This window comes from Eptatretus burgeri, chromosome 9, assembly GCF_056783735.1.
Source record: "Eptatretus burgeri isolate ZD-2024b chromosome 9, Ebu_testis_v1, whole genome shotgun sequence".
In the NCBI taxonomy this organism is placed as follows: domain Eukaryota; kingdom Metazoa; phylum Chordata; class Myxini; order Myxiniformes; family Myxinidae; genus Eptatretus; species Eptatretus burgeri.
The window spans coordinates 83,990,820-84,005,167 of record NC_140969.1 but is presented as its reverse complement, the minus strand read 5'-3'; the positions used below and the strand labels follow the sequence as shown (position 1 = coordinate 84,005,167).

The 14,348-nt window shown below is 46.8% G+C and overlaps 2 protein-coding genes across 3 annotated transcripts in view; one reads left to right on the top strand and one right to left on the bottom strand.

The window, feature by feature from the left end:
• LOC147020484 (protein MEMO1-like) overlaps positions 1-14,348 on the bottom strand; it is an 84,962-nt gene that overhangs the window by 48,571 nt on the left and 22,043 nt on the right. The window contains exon 2 of the mRNA XM_085895866.1: positions 3,288-3,366. Within this exon, the coding sequence (XP_085751992.1) occupies positions 3,288-3,366 (79 nt within the window). The remainder of the gene's footprint in view (positions 1-3,287; positions 3,367-14,348) is intronic.
• The window catches only part of LOC147020483 (zinc finger protein ubi-d4-like), a 201,848-nt gene continuing 199,615 nt past the window's right edge, over positions 12,116-14,348 (top strand). Inside the window, exons 1-2 of one of the 2 annotated variants that reach the window (XM_085895865.1) lie at positions 12,144-12,392; positions 13,721-13,835. The gene's annotated coding sequence lies outside the window, so the exon portion shown is untranslated. Of the gene's footprint in view, positions 12,393-13,720; positions 13,836-14,348 lie in introns of both variants that reach the window. The other variant, XM_085895864.1, reaches the window with a different exon arrangement.

Sequence of the window (14,348 nt, the reverse complement as noted above, 5' to 3'; positions counted from 1 at the left end):
TTCATCCGGATCCGTCCACACCTTTTTGAGATATCCTGCACACAAACAAACAAGAAGACGACGACGACGTCGTGCAGAGCACAATACTTGCAAAATCCATAAAATAAATTTTACATCAAAAATAATTAGTGGTTGAATATACAACTCTTCTTCAAATTTCAAGTCAATCGGATCAAAAATGAGGAATTTAGAAATACCGCCTTAGTTGTTAATCTTTTAGTCGATGGTGACCTCAAAAATAATTGGATAGTTGAATTCAGTGACCTGAAATATAACTTCTCTTCAAATTTCAAGTCAATCAGATGAAGATTGAGGATTTTATAAATCCCACCTAAGTTGTTGACCTTTTGACCTCAAAAACAATAGGCTTCTTCCTCATGACAAACTCTACCATGTGGTGAAGTTTCGTGAAGATCGGTTTAAAATTGTGACCTGAAGGCGACAAACAGACAAACAGAATAACAAAATCGGCTGACCAATATACTTGAAAAAATCTTTCATTTTGCAGGTAACAAACAGAAAGGGGTGAAAACATCACCTCCTTCCACTTTCGGTGGCAGAGGTAAAAATGAAAAAGGATGTCGGGATGTTCCTCCAAAAACTGTGTAAACAAGGTAGGGATGGTCACAAGAAATGATCATGTGAAACCATTCCTACATCTTTCCTTGAATAGTGGTTGTCCCGAGAAAAGACAAAGTTGTAGGGAAAATGAGCGCATGCACACGCACACACACTTTTTGAGGGACAACCATGATTCAAAGAAAGATGTTGGGATGGTTTCACATGATCATTTCTTGTGACCATTTCTACTTTGTTTACACAGTTTTTGGAGGAACATCCCTACATCCTTTTGCATTAAAAAAAATGCTTTTATTACTACTTTGCTTCCTGTTTTTTTTTTTTTTTTAGAAATATATATATATATATATATATATATATATATATATATATATATATATATATATATATATATATATATATATATATATATATATCGATGTTCTACGACCGATTTACAAATGTAGTCCAAACTTCATAGGCGTGCTCACGTAATGGTACTGAACATACTTTATGGACAATCTAACATTCTAAATAGTACATACTTTGTAGAAATATGTGTGGACTGTTGCTGTCACCCACTTCCTGATAATATTCCACCGTTAACCACACCCATGTAGGTGTGATTGGCCCTTGGGCAAATGTGTACAGTGGCCCTGCTCCCCTGAGGCTGATTGACAGTCGTAGTCCCGCCCATCCCCTGATCCCTTCCTATTCCTTCACAAAGGAATGCAGTTTTCTTTACTTTTCATGGAATATTTTCAAGCTATTAAAATTACGACAGCAAAGGATGGTGAATCAAGTGAAACTGTCAGATAGTACCAGTCATTGTCATTGAGAGAGGCAGCTCGGAAATACTGTCTGAGGGTGATGCTGATTCTGATTATCATCATTATTATTATTATTATTTTTATTATTATCATGATGATGAACGAGAAGAAGATTTACTGGTTTTGACGGATTTCAGGTTTTTGCTTTTTTTTTTTTGCTTTTGCCATGGTCTGGAATAGTGAATGGTGATCCCTGCCTCGACAATCAGCTGAACAGAAAAAGGTAGGGTCTCATATGTAGCCGAAGCGACTTTTTCGAGACGATACTCCAAATTTGGTTTTGTATGCAGCAGGTGGGACCGACCTTTTTCTGCACCATCCCTACATGGAGTGTGATCGCGTACTCTCTGATAATTACTGGAAATGCTGATATTTCTTGCCCAAAGGTAAGTTTGTTGATGAACAAACACTCAAACTCTGCCTATGGAATCCAAGACCCATTCCACTCTTGGATTACTGACTTGGTCCACTCTCGAAGCCAAAGTGTGGCTCTCAACAGATTCCTTTCATCTCCTCTCCCTTTCAAGGCTGGAGGACACCAAGGCAGTTTTCTAAGCCTCATCCTATTCCTAAAACTCAGATGATCTCACTGAATCTGGAAAATCCTCTATCTTTTTGTTGATGATTCCCCTCTCTTCCGTGGCATCCCTCATCTTTCTTACAGACAGGCAACAGCCTCTTCTCTCTCCTCAGACCTAAACAAAATCACAAACTGGTCAAACACTTGGAATATGTCTTTCAGTCCTGAGGTCTCTCTGTGTCTCTGTCTCTGTCTCAACAACAGTCTTGAAGAGGTGCAGACACTCAAACTCCTGGGTCTCGCTATCGGCCATGAACTCTTTTTGGCAAGCCACATTTCAAAGTTGGCCTCCAAAGCCAGACGTCGGCTGGACATCCTCCATCGTGTAAAATCCTTCCTTGGTACACCTGAGCTCCTATCCACCTTTAAGGCTTTCATCCACAGTTTGATGGAGTACTGCACTCCCCTATGGGCTCGTTCCCCTGCTTCACATCTTGCTTAGCTTGACGCCATGGAAACCAAGACTCTCAAGATCATCGGAATCTCCTGCGCTGCAGCTGATTCTGTGGGCATATCACTTCGCCATCACTGACAGGTCGGTGGTCTCTCTCCGTCTTCTTCCGCCTCATTTCTGGTTTTGCACCCTCTGCCCTCTCTGTGTTCTGTTCTCCCCCCCTCCCCCAAGTATCTGCAGGATACACGTGGTGCACCAGCATCCCCCCTCCTTGTGAATCTGCCTCAATCCAGAACCACTGCTCACCTCCACTCATTTATTCCTATTTTCCTGTCTGTGGAACCACCTTCCACACTCTCTTCTCTCTCATTCATCTCTCCTGGTATTCAAGACAGCTGTTCGCCACCATCTCAGGTCATCCCCCGTCCAAAGCCATGATCTTTTCTACACCCTTTAAACCATCCCACTCCTAAAATTTTGCTTATGTATCCATGTTGTCCACCCCTTCCGTTCTCCCCTCCCGCTCATTGTTACCTGCATCCCTTGCTTGTCTGTCTTCGTCTACTTTTTCCCTCCACCCTGCTCTTGGAAATTCCCCTTTCTCCTGCTTTTCTCTTTGTTATGTTGTGTCTCTTGCTCTGCTCTGTGTCCTAGCTCTTCCACAAGCCTAGAGTATGTATTAAAAAAAAAACACAAAACGTGACCATGAAAGCTCCTTAAGTATTGCTTGGCCACTCCTTGGCTTTAGCCCCGCAAATGGTGCACATTTCCTGTCGGATTGGTGGCACGCAGGTTTCAAAGCACCTACAAGCACTCGTGAGTAGCCTACCCACAAGGAATTTGGGCCATTCAAGCACAATATAAACACACTGAAAATGAGCCAAATGACATGAAAACAGGTCTCCTTTGCTTGGAGCATACTTACGGAGCTATGATGGCTTTGGCGACACACGGCCGTGTACACCGAGGGAGCCAACCTTCCATCTGTGTGCGTAGCTGTGTATCTGGGGAGAATAGGAATGGCAAAAACTTGGAAATTATCAAATGCATGACTGAAGAAATGAATGCACAACTAAAATGGACAATATTTACACCATAACCTGCCTTGCTTTATCCTGCCAATTTCAAGTTAGGTTTGTTTTTGTATTCAAGATCTTGGCTCATTCAAAAGGGAGATAACAGATGCCAAAAAAGCCACAAACCGATTGGCAGTGGGACACAGGTGGACATGCCAAGCAAGGAAATGAATGAACAGGAAACCTGGGGAGGAAAAGGTAACCTACAAGTAATAAGATTGGGTTTGGGAGAGATAATCAGGGCAGAAAATATCACAGGTAGAGATAGGGGTGCAGTTCCAGCTGAAAACCCTGCAGGGAAGATTGTGATTGTACAACTAACTTGCAGAGGTGGTTCAATTCAAACGAGACAAAATAGGAACAGAAGAGTGAAGGTGGGCAATAAGTGTGAATTTGGGGATTTTAACCAGGATGATGTCCTGGTGGAGCAGATGGAGGAGTGTGTGCAATGTGAAAGCAACAGGTCTTGTACTTTGGTCTTTGTGGGAGAAGCTGATGTTGCTCACTTTATGTTCCACAGAAGCCAAGAGACATGAAGCGGTGGCGCCAGCCCGTAGGGGAGAGCAGGACTCCATTGGCATTGGAAAAAGGCCTTTTCAACTGTGAGTAGTTCTGATTTTTCAAAGAATGACTGAACAGAGGATGTCCAGTCTGTGGCTTGCTGTATGGTCAACCCAGGGTAGGGTCGTGGCTGATGGTGAGTGTGCCGTCTGCCACTGGTGAATCGTGGACGCTAAAGATCGCACGGTGTCCTTCGTAAAGAGTAGGTGAACTATCACCGACACCAAATTCCTGCTTTAACCGACACAGGGCACTGCATCAGTGGCACAGCCACACCCTCAGCAATGATGTAACCAGCAGCCATAGGTTGCATAAGGAACTAGAATGGCACACGGTTTTGCACATACCTCCGCCAAACCGAACAGTTTACGCTTCCTCGCCCAATAATAGGCCAGATCTGCATCTGGAGCTTAACCAAAATCTAATCAGCTTGTTCTTGACACCGAACCAACTCATCCACAAAGTTTTGTTCGAATCTGTCCATAACTTTTTGAGATATCATGCTATGTATCGTTTTGGCCCCATCTCTACATGGTGAAGAATCGCTTAAAAATTTTAGTATCCGGATCCAGATCTTCACCAAAATCGAATCAATTCGTTCTTGTCCACCAAGTTTTGGCCGAATCCATTCATAACTTTTTGAGATATCCTGCTCACAGACATACATACAAACAAACAGGCAGACAGACAAACAATGGTGAAACCATAATCTCCGTCCACCTTCGGTGGTGGAGATAATGAATGAATGAAAACTTCGTGGTAGTTGTAATAATGGTAAACGGCGTCACATGGTGACTCTATTTGGTGCCATTGAAATGGAGACGAAGAGTAAAATAGCATTGGTACCCTAGAGGTGTGGTGTGCATGGTCTTCCGGTGTGAGGACATGCTTTGGCACTCCCCAATCCAACCAGGGCAAGTGAAAGCTCTTTATCCTTGGTAGGCAGTCCACCCAGGAGAAGGAAACTGATTGCAAATCCCTCTGCTGCCTTGTAGGGACTGTCTATTTCGACAAAGGCTAGGCCCACAGCCGATACTGTGGTGGTGTCAGGAAGGGCATCCGGCCACAAAAAACATGCCTCATGCTTGTGTTTTGGTGAAATGAGGACCTGACTTTGTGCTTCCCCATCTGGGTTAGTTGCCATGGTGACACTGAGCAGTGTTGCTGCATTGTCCAGAGGGTACTGGGTGTGTGTCTTTACAGGTTGGCACTTACCACCTGATAGTACAGGAGCCTGAACCCAGTCATAGCATACTGGGAGGCTGCTCTATCAGCAGGCGTATTATTCCCCGTCTGCTTTAGTGCCGCGCATGGATGGGTGTCGCTGAAGCGGGCTGGGGTGGGTCACCCACAAGGTTACTGGACTGCTGGTGTGACGGAATCACGTCATGTAAGCACGCTGATGTCTGGGGTTCCTGTGGCACGTACCATAGGGGTGGCTTACATACTCGGGTTCCCTCACTTTCCTCTTCATTGAAATCTACGACTGTACGAATTACAAATGGAGGAAAACCTGTCATGAATAAATCACGCACTCGGCATGACAAGATAGGTATTAGAGTTGCTTGTCTGAATGTTGGTACTGTGAGTAGTAGTGCTGGTGAGACAGCAAAAACTTCGAGCCGCAGAAGAGTGGACGTATGCTGTGTGCAAGAAACAAGGTGGAGGGGAGGTGCTGCGAGAATGGTCACAGGTAGAAATGATTGGTTCAAATTCTTTTGGATAGGTTTTGACTCTGGAACTGGTGGCGTTGGGATTATGGTGGCAGAGAAGTGTGTGGAGAGGGTGTTGGAGGTTAGGAGGGTAAAAGCAAGAATTATTGTCCTCAAGCTGTTGGTCGATAAGCGTGTATTAACTACAGCAGCATCAACATACGTCCCACAGATATGATTAAGTGAGGAGGAGAAGGATGAGTTTTGGGACACACTTGTGCATGTTGTTTCAGGGATTAGTGAGAGAGAGAGAGAGAGAGGGAGAAGATGTTGTGATCGGAGGGGATTTGAATGGACATGTTGGAGAGTTGGCAGAAGGATATGAAGGTGTGCATGCTGGGTCAGGTTTCGGAGTTAGAAACACTGAAGGTGTAAGAATACTTGAGTTTGGGGATGCCTTGGATATGGTCGTGTGCAACACAATGTTTAAGAGGAGGCCGAGCAGACTGATCACTTATGAGTCAGGAGGCATAAAGAGCCAGATAGACTATTTTCCCATTAGGAGATTAGATAGGAAGTTGGTTACGGATGTGAAAACAATAGGTGGAAAAGAATGTACTTTACAACTTCGGCTGTTAGTGTTTGATGTAAGGTTAAGTTGGAGTCGTGAAAAGAGGAAGCCTTATGTCCCAAGGAGAAGAGCATGGAAACTAAGCGATCAGAATGGAAAGGAACGTTTCTATCAGGAACTTTTGGGAATGAATCTTGGAAACTCTATGGAAGGAGAGGATGTAGAGAGTTGTTAGAACTCTTTAAAAGATGGGCTGCTGCGTGCCACCGAAAAGACATGTGGCTGGACGAAGGGTCCAGCAAGACATGAGGCCACATGGTGGTGGAATAATGAGGTGGATAGGGCGATTCAAGGAAAAAGAAAACTTTAGGATTTGTAAAAAGGGAGGGGATAAGGAGGAATACTTCGGAGCTAAATATAGGGCAAGAAGGGAAGTTTACAAGGCTGAAAAAATAGTACAGGATTCACTTTCAGATGTGATAAATAATGCAGATAGTGGAGGGAGATGTTTAGGATAACAAATCAAATGATCGGTCAAAATAAGGATCTCAGAGGAGAACAATGTGTGAAGGATGATATGGGAAATGTACTGGTTGACCATGGGGAGATGAGAAATGCTTGGAGGATTTACCATGAGCACCTGCTAAATGAGGAGTTCCTTTGTAACAGGGATACTCTGGAGGCAGTAGAGCCGATGCAGGGCCCACCACCTGAGATAAAGAATGAATGGGTGAAGAAAGCCATCAATGAAATGAAGAACGGTAAAGCGGTGAGCAGCACTGGTATTGTCGCAAAGATGCTGAAGGCTTCTGGTGATATTGGAGTGAATTTAATCACAGAATTGAAAGATGATCAGATCCCTGATCACAAAATTGCGAAATGGAATTATCAGGGAGACATCTGTCCCAGATGATTGGTTGAAGAGTGTCATAGTGAATATTTATAAAGGAAAGGGTGATGCCTTAGTTCATAGCAACTATAGGTGTCTGAAGTTGCTGGACCATTGAATGAAAGTGGGGGGAGGAGAGAGAAAGAGAGAGAAAGAGAAAGACAGAGGCAGACAGATATGGATAAATTGATGACGGTGTTAAAATACATGATATGCAATTTGGTTTATACCAGGAAGGGGCACGATAGAGAATGTGGTGGAGTCTGCGGGCCTACGGGGAAGGGCATGGTGGTGTGGGAGTGGTTGGAGTGGTCATCGTATCTGCAAGGGATATAAGGTGTGCGCGCCGCCTGAGGCGTCGTAGGAATGCAGTAGTCGAACGCGGCTTGTGCGTGTGCGTACGTAATAAAGGAGAGCTGCCGGGCAGAGTACGCCCGCGCTCGCGCTTGTGCAACACAGCCCGGCTCGACTGTTCCTCCGCTCGTGTCTGCCTGCTAAGCATCTTCCATTCAGTACAGCACAGAGACAATTTTTTTTTTATTGTTCGGCAATTACAGGAAAAATATCTCGGGGAAAATAAACAACTGTACACATGCACACAATCACCCATCAATACTCAAACTACCTAAAAGTCCTCCCAACATCCCCATACCCCTCTATCTCCATAACTTCCAGGTACCTATCTAATTCCAATTTAAACTTATCTACTTTTTCTCCTGCCACGACCTTTCCAGGGAGACCATTCCATGCATTAACTACTCTCTGAGTAAAAGACCCTTTTCCTACTACTATCCCAACTCTCCTCTTCTTTACTCTCAAGCTATGGCCCTTGGTCTACTCTGTTGAATAATTCATCTGCACTTATGTCTGTACCTTTCATCATCTTAAACATCTCTTTCATAGCACCTCGTAACCGCCTCCTTTCTTGTACATAAAGTTCTGACTCCTTCAGCCGCTCCTCATAGCTCATGTCCTTCCTGAGTTGTGGTGACCAGAACTGCACACAATATTCTAGATGTGGCTCTCACTAAATTCCTGTATAACGTTAACACCACCTCTTTTAATTTAGAAATGATCCCCCTCAGAATAAAACTTAAAACCCTATTTGCTTTACCTGTAGCTACCTGGTACTGTGCTGCCTGCTGACCTCCCATATCTATTACCACCCTCAGATCCTTCTCCTGTGTGACACGCTCCAAAATTACCCCTTACATCCTGTAATCTCCATTTTCATTGTTCTTTCCCATTCCCAACACCTTACACTTGCTCAGGTTAAATTCCATCGGCCAGTCTTTTGCCCAATTTGTACAAGTATCAATACTTTCCTGAATCTGACGTGGATGAACTCGAGGTCGAGATGACGTCAGGGAGAGGCGGGGCCAATCTCACGGTGTTTGGGGGGGGGCGGGGCCAATCTCACGGTGTTTGGGGGGGGGCGGGGCCAATCTCGCAGTGTTTGGGGGGCGGGGCCAATCTCGCAGTGTTTGGGGGGCGGGGCCAATGTCGCGGTGTTTGGGCGGCGGGGCCAATGTCTCGGTGTTTTGGGGGCGGGGCCAATCTTGCGGTGTTTGGGGGGCGGGGCCAATCTTGCGGTGTTTGGGGGGGCGGGGCCAATCTCGCGGTGTTTGGGGGGGCGGGGCCAATGTCTCGGTGTTTGGGCGGCGGGGCCAATGTCTCGGTGTTTTGGGGGGCGGGGCCAATCTCGCGGTGTTTGGGGGGGCGGGGCCAATCTCGCGGTGTTTGGGGGGGCGGGGCCACCCCAGCGTCAAAGGGCACAAAATAAAATCTTCCCCTCCAAGATATTTATTGAAGAAAAGAACAACGGTTAAGTGAAGCCACATCTCTCGATTAAACCAAACATGCCTTTCTCATTGTGTGCACCTTTAAATGGTCGCGCCATATAATACACCTGTCAAAGGAAACACGTGGGGTGCAACGGCCAGATCCCGAGGGGGCGTGGCGAACGTCACAGAATGGGCCAAGCCAACGTGTGCTCCTGCAACCCGTGAGAGTACCGAGGACCAGGTCCGGTACCGAGGACCAGGTCCCGGCGTGCCTTTGCCTCTCGGCAGCCCGCCACGTTGGACATTCTTGAGCCCGCGATTAGGGGCGGAGATTTTTTTTTTTTTTTTTTTTTTTTTTTGTATACCTTGGTCGAGGCTCGTATGAGAGCTAACACACAACTCACAGCAAGGAGGCATGAGACAAGAGGGGTGGGAGTGGAAGGGACAAAACATTGGGGAACAGACACAGGTGAACTGTGGAAGGGAGAGGGATGGGGATGGGACGGGGAACATGGCGAGGAGAAGATGGACATTACAGGGACTTTCAGGAAGGAAAGCAGGAGAATTGAAGGAAGTGGGCTTGGGTGGATTATCGGGGTAGAAAAGATCGAGGATTTGGATGGGGGAAGATAAGAGGTGGTGGTGAACAGCTGTTTTGAAAGCCTGGAGGGAAGAATGGGAAAGAATAGAGTGAGGAAGTTTATTCCAAAGGCGGGAAAAAAGAGGAATGAAAGAGTGAAGATGAGCAGTGATTCGTGATTTTGGTAGTTTTACCAGAAGGGGGTTGTTGGCGGACCTTGAGCGACCTGTGGAAATGTGGTTGGGACAAATCGCAGAGAGAGCAGGGGGGCAAGGCTGGAGAGGAGTCGGTAGAAGACAGAAAGACCACCGACCAACCTGCGGTGATTGAGTGAGAGGCCCAAAGACTCAGCTTCATTGCGGGAGATGCCAATGATCTTAAAAGCCCTGGTTTCGACAGCGTGAAGTCGAGAAAGGTGGGAGGCAGGAGCACCAGCCCAGAGGGGAGAGCAGTACTCCATCAGGCTACGGACAAAAGCTTTGTAAGTAGTTAGGAGCTCAAGAGGGCCGAGGAAGGACTTTGCACGACGGAGGATTCCCAGTCGGCGACTGGCTTTTGAGGCGAGGTTGGAAATGTGACTTTCCCAGGAAAGGTCATGGCAGATAGTGAGACCCAGAAGCTTGAAAGAAAAGACTTCTTCCAGAGGATTGTTGAGAAAGTGGATGGGGGTTTTGTAAACGGTCCTTTCGAAGAGACATAGTGAGAGTGTGAGATTTGTGTGGATTGAAAGACATGTTCCACGTGTTGGACCAGTTTGTGATTTTATCCAGATCTGCAGTGAGCGAAGAAGCTGCTGCTTGCCGGTCTGAGGGATGACAGATGGTACGGCAGAGGGTGGAGTCATCGGCAAAGAGAAATAGAGGATTTTCCAGAGAGTCCGAGAGATCATTGATGAAAACCAGAAAAAGAACAGGGCCCAGAACGCTACCTTGAGGAACTCCAGCCTGCACAGGAAGAGGGGATGAAAAAACTCCATTTAGGGCCACACGTTGACTGCGACAGGAGAGGAAGTCTGCGAGCCATGAGTGGAGATGGCCTTGAATACCATGGGAAGAGAGTTTGGTGAGTAGGGCAGGGTGCCAGACTGTGTCAAAAGCACGTGATATGTCCAGGGATACGGCTCGGATTTCCTGTCTGGCATTGAGGACCTCCATCCATTGATGGGAGAGCAGAAGCAGCATATCCAGGGTAGAGTGACCTGGTCTGAAACCAAATTGATGATTGGAAATCAAGCCATTGGAGAAGAGGAAGGATTTCATGTCTGAAGCAATGATGGATTCCATAACCTTGCTGATGATTGGGAGAAGGCTGATTGGTCTGTAGTTACAGGGATCTGTTTTAGCACCTTTTTTATGCAGGGCAGTGATGTTAGCAGATTTCCAAGCAGATGGCAGATGACCTTGGGAAAATGAGAGGGTGAATAGAACAGAGAGAGGGTGAGCAAGAGCAGAAGAGCAGGCTTTGAGGACACGTGGGCTGATGCCGTCTGGACCGGTTGCAGAATCTGACTCGAGGTTTGAAAGCAAGCTCTCCACCTTGTCAGGAGAAAAGGATACAGAGTCCAGGGACAGTTGGGTGCGACTGGGTAAAGTGGGTAGAGATAGTGATGGGTTTGGGACACAAGATTTAGCTGCAAACACCGAGTTTAGACATTCAGCTTTATCACGTGTGGAATCAGCAGTGCGGCCATTTGAGGTAAGGGAGGGGATGGAGGGGGAACATACACCAGAAACAGATTTGATTAAACGCCACCAGGATTTTGAGGAGGGAGAGAGGTTTGAGAGTTCAGACTTGAGATGAGAAAGATGTTGTTTTCTGGCTCTCCTGAGGGTAGCTACACACTTGTTCCGAGCTTTGTGGAAAGAACTGAGATTGCCCTCAGTTGGGTTTGTTTTCCATGAGGCAAAGGCAAGTTGTTTCAGGACAACTGCCTCGCCACAAGCTTCAGTAAACCAAGGGCGGGAGGAAGGGTAAGACAACTGAACACGAGAGGGGATAAATCTGTGCATGAGGGAGAGCAAGTTTCTTTGAAAGAATTCCCAGGATGAGTTGATGTTTGAGAAAGTCGTGATAGGAGACCAGTCTGTAAGTTTGATGGCTGCTCGGAGACCCTGCCAGTCGGCTTGAGTGAAATGCCAGACTCGACGGCGGTGAGGCGGTTCTCTGATAACAGCCAGAGAGATGTCCACTTTAATAAGGACGTGGTCAGAAGAACCAATTGGAGCGAAGGAAGAGCAGCAGATATTGTCAGGGAAATTTGTCAAAATCAGATCCAGAAGAGATGGAGTACCATTGGTTGAGATCCGGGTCGGGAAGTTGACCGATTGAGTCAGTCCCAATGAGTCACAGAAAGCTTTTGCTGATGTCCCATGGCAGGTGAGAGAGGTACCCACACCTAGCCAACTGGCGTGATAACAATTGAAGTCGCCACATAAGAGGAAGAGAGAGTTTGGATGAGAAGATAGAAGATGGTCCATGTTTTCGGAGAGTGAGGTGTAGATGGAGTCATCACTGTTCGGTGGACGGTCGAGATCAAAGGGCGAAAGGACACGGAAAACAACACGCGACACGAACGGAAAGCTGCGCATGCGCAATTGGCGCACTCTTGCTTCTTTATATTTATTTTGGAATATATTTTTCATAACGAGGACGATTCTTGTCCACAAAGTGAAAAATCAAGTGGGGCCTGAACACGGTTGTTCGTATTGCGAGATGGAACAAAAAAACACCAGAGGAAATCCCGAGAAGGCTGCTACTAACTACGCCGTCATGGCTCGGATAACTGTTCAAGGAGTGACTTGAAGAAATGAAACAGAACGTGGACATGTGGTGGATCACCAAGTGCAGATCCAGACCGTCAAACACAGCTGTGTTTGTTCAGAGCGAATAACAAGGATGGGAGTCCATTTTAAATGAGGTAAAACTTCACGAGGTGATTGATATTAAACGTCGACACGAAGCCGCGTGGAGCACATGTTACTCCTCGTGGTGCAGTCTGTCGGAGGTGGTGATGGTTCCGCGAGAACATTGGTTTTTCATTTTTTTTCGTCTTTCAGTTTCTTCAGAATTTTTGAGAACACCTTCCTCCTCCTGGCTGTTGTTACACAGGATTCCCAGGAGAGGGCTGTTTGCTTCAAGTGGTACAGGACTGATTCTGGGATCCCTGAAATCCTTGGGATTTCAATTACCTGCACACACACACACACACACACACACACACACACACACACACACACACACACACACACACACACACACACACACACACACACACACACACACACACTCACACACACACACACACACACATCCTCCCCCTCCCTACCTACACACACACATACACACACACACACACGCACACACACATCCTCCCCCTCCCTACCTACACACGCACACACACACACACACACGCACACACACATCCTCCCCTCCCTACCTACACACACACACACACACACACACACACACACACACACACACACACACACACACACACACACACACACACACACACATCCTCCACCTCCCTACACACACACACACACACACACACACACACACACACACACACACACACAAACACACACACACACACACAAACACACATCCTCCCCCTCCCTACCTACACACACACACACACATCCTCCCCTTCCTACACACACACACACACACACACACACACACACACACACACACACACACACACACACACACACACACACACACATCCTCCCCCTCCCTACACACACACACACACACACACACACACACACACACACACACACACACACACACACACATCCTCCCCCTCCCTACCTGCACACACACACAGGGGAGACTGAGGAGGTGGAGAGGGAAAAAGAGAGGGGGAGCGAGGAGGGTGGGGGAGTGAGGAAGGAGGGATAGAGGAGGAGGAGGAGGGGTGAGGGGAAGGGAAGGCAGCGAGAGGTGAGGGGAAGGGAAGGCAGCGAGAGGTGAGGGGAAGGGAAGGCAGCGAGAGGTGAGGGGAAGGGAAGGCAGCGAGAGGTGAGGGGAAGGGAAGGCAGACATACGGTGTAACATTAATTACGATTCATAATATCTCATCCAATTCACCGTTAATCCGTCATCAGGCTTGATATTGGAGTGAAATGAAATATGAATTTCACCCGGGGCTGACCGGAGGTACGCCCTCTCGTTTCTGAGCTGTCTATCCTGGGTTCGAATCCCGACCCACCTTTTAACTGTCATCCTCGTGTTTCACAGGTCGGGCGATTCATAATGCATGTGCCGTCCCTTGGATGGACAATAAACGGCTTCCCACCTTCCGGCATTAGTTGGTGGACGTCGAACATCCTTCGGTGTCCTTTGTGAAGAGTCGGTGAGTTTTTGCAGGCACCATGAACAAATTCCAAATTCCTGCTCTCATCTACAGGGGGCACTGCATCAGCGGTGCTGCCACACCTTCAGCCAACGATGCTACTCACAGCCATGCGCTGCGGAGGAAAGCAGAAGAAAAATAAGAATTTTACCCAGTATGACGTCGGTATATCTTTAAGCTCAATTAGTGGAGACGTATGCATCTCAAACACACCTGTAAAACTGCACCTCAATGCACGTCTTGCAACCTCAACTTCAAAAGCATTTCTTCTTTCTGCCTTTTCCTTGTTATCCTAACAAAGATTTCCCAACATTACTGCACTCTTCAGGATCTCCCCATGTTTCCAACATATCGATGGCTGTGTGCAGCTGTTTGCTTTGTGTATTGTGGTCCATCAAGCTGTAGAATGTGTTGAAACTGTTCTCTTTGCATTAACATTTGCTCTTCAGCTGTCTTTTCCACCATTCGTTTGATCCGATGTATGTCTGGTTCCATCCCCGACTATCTCATTGA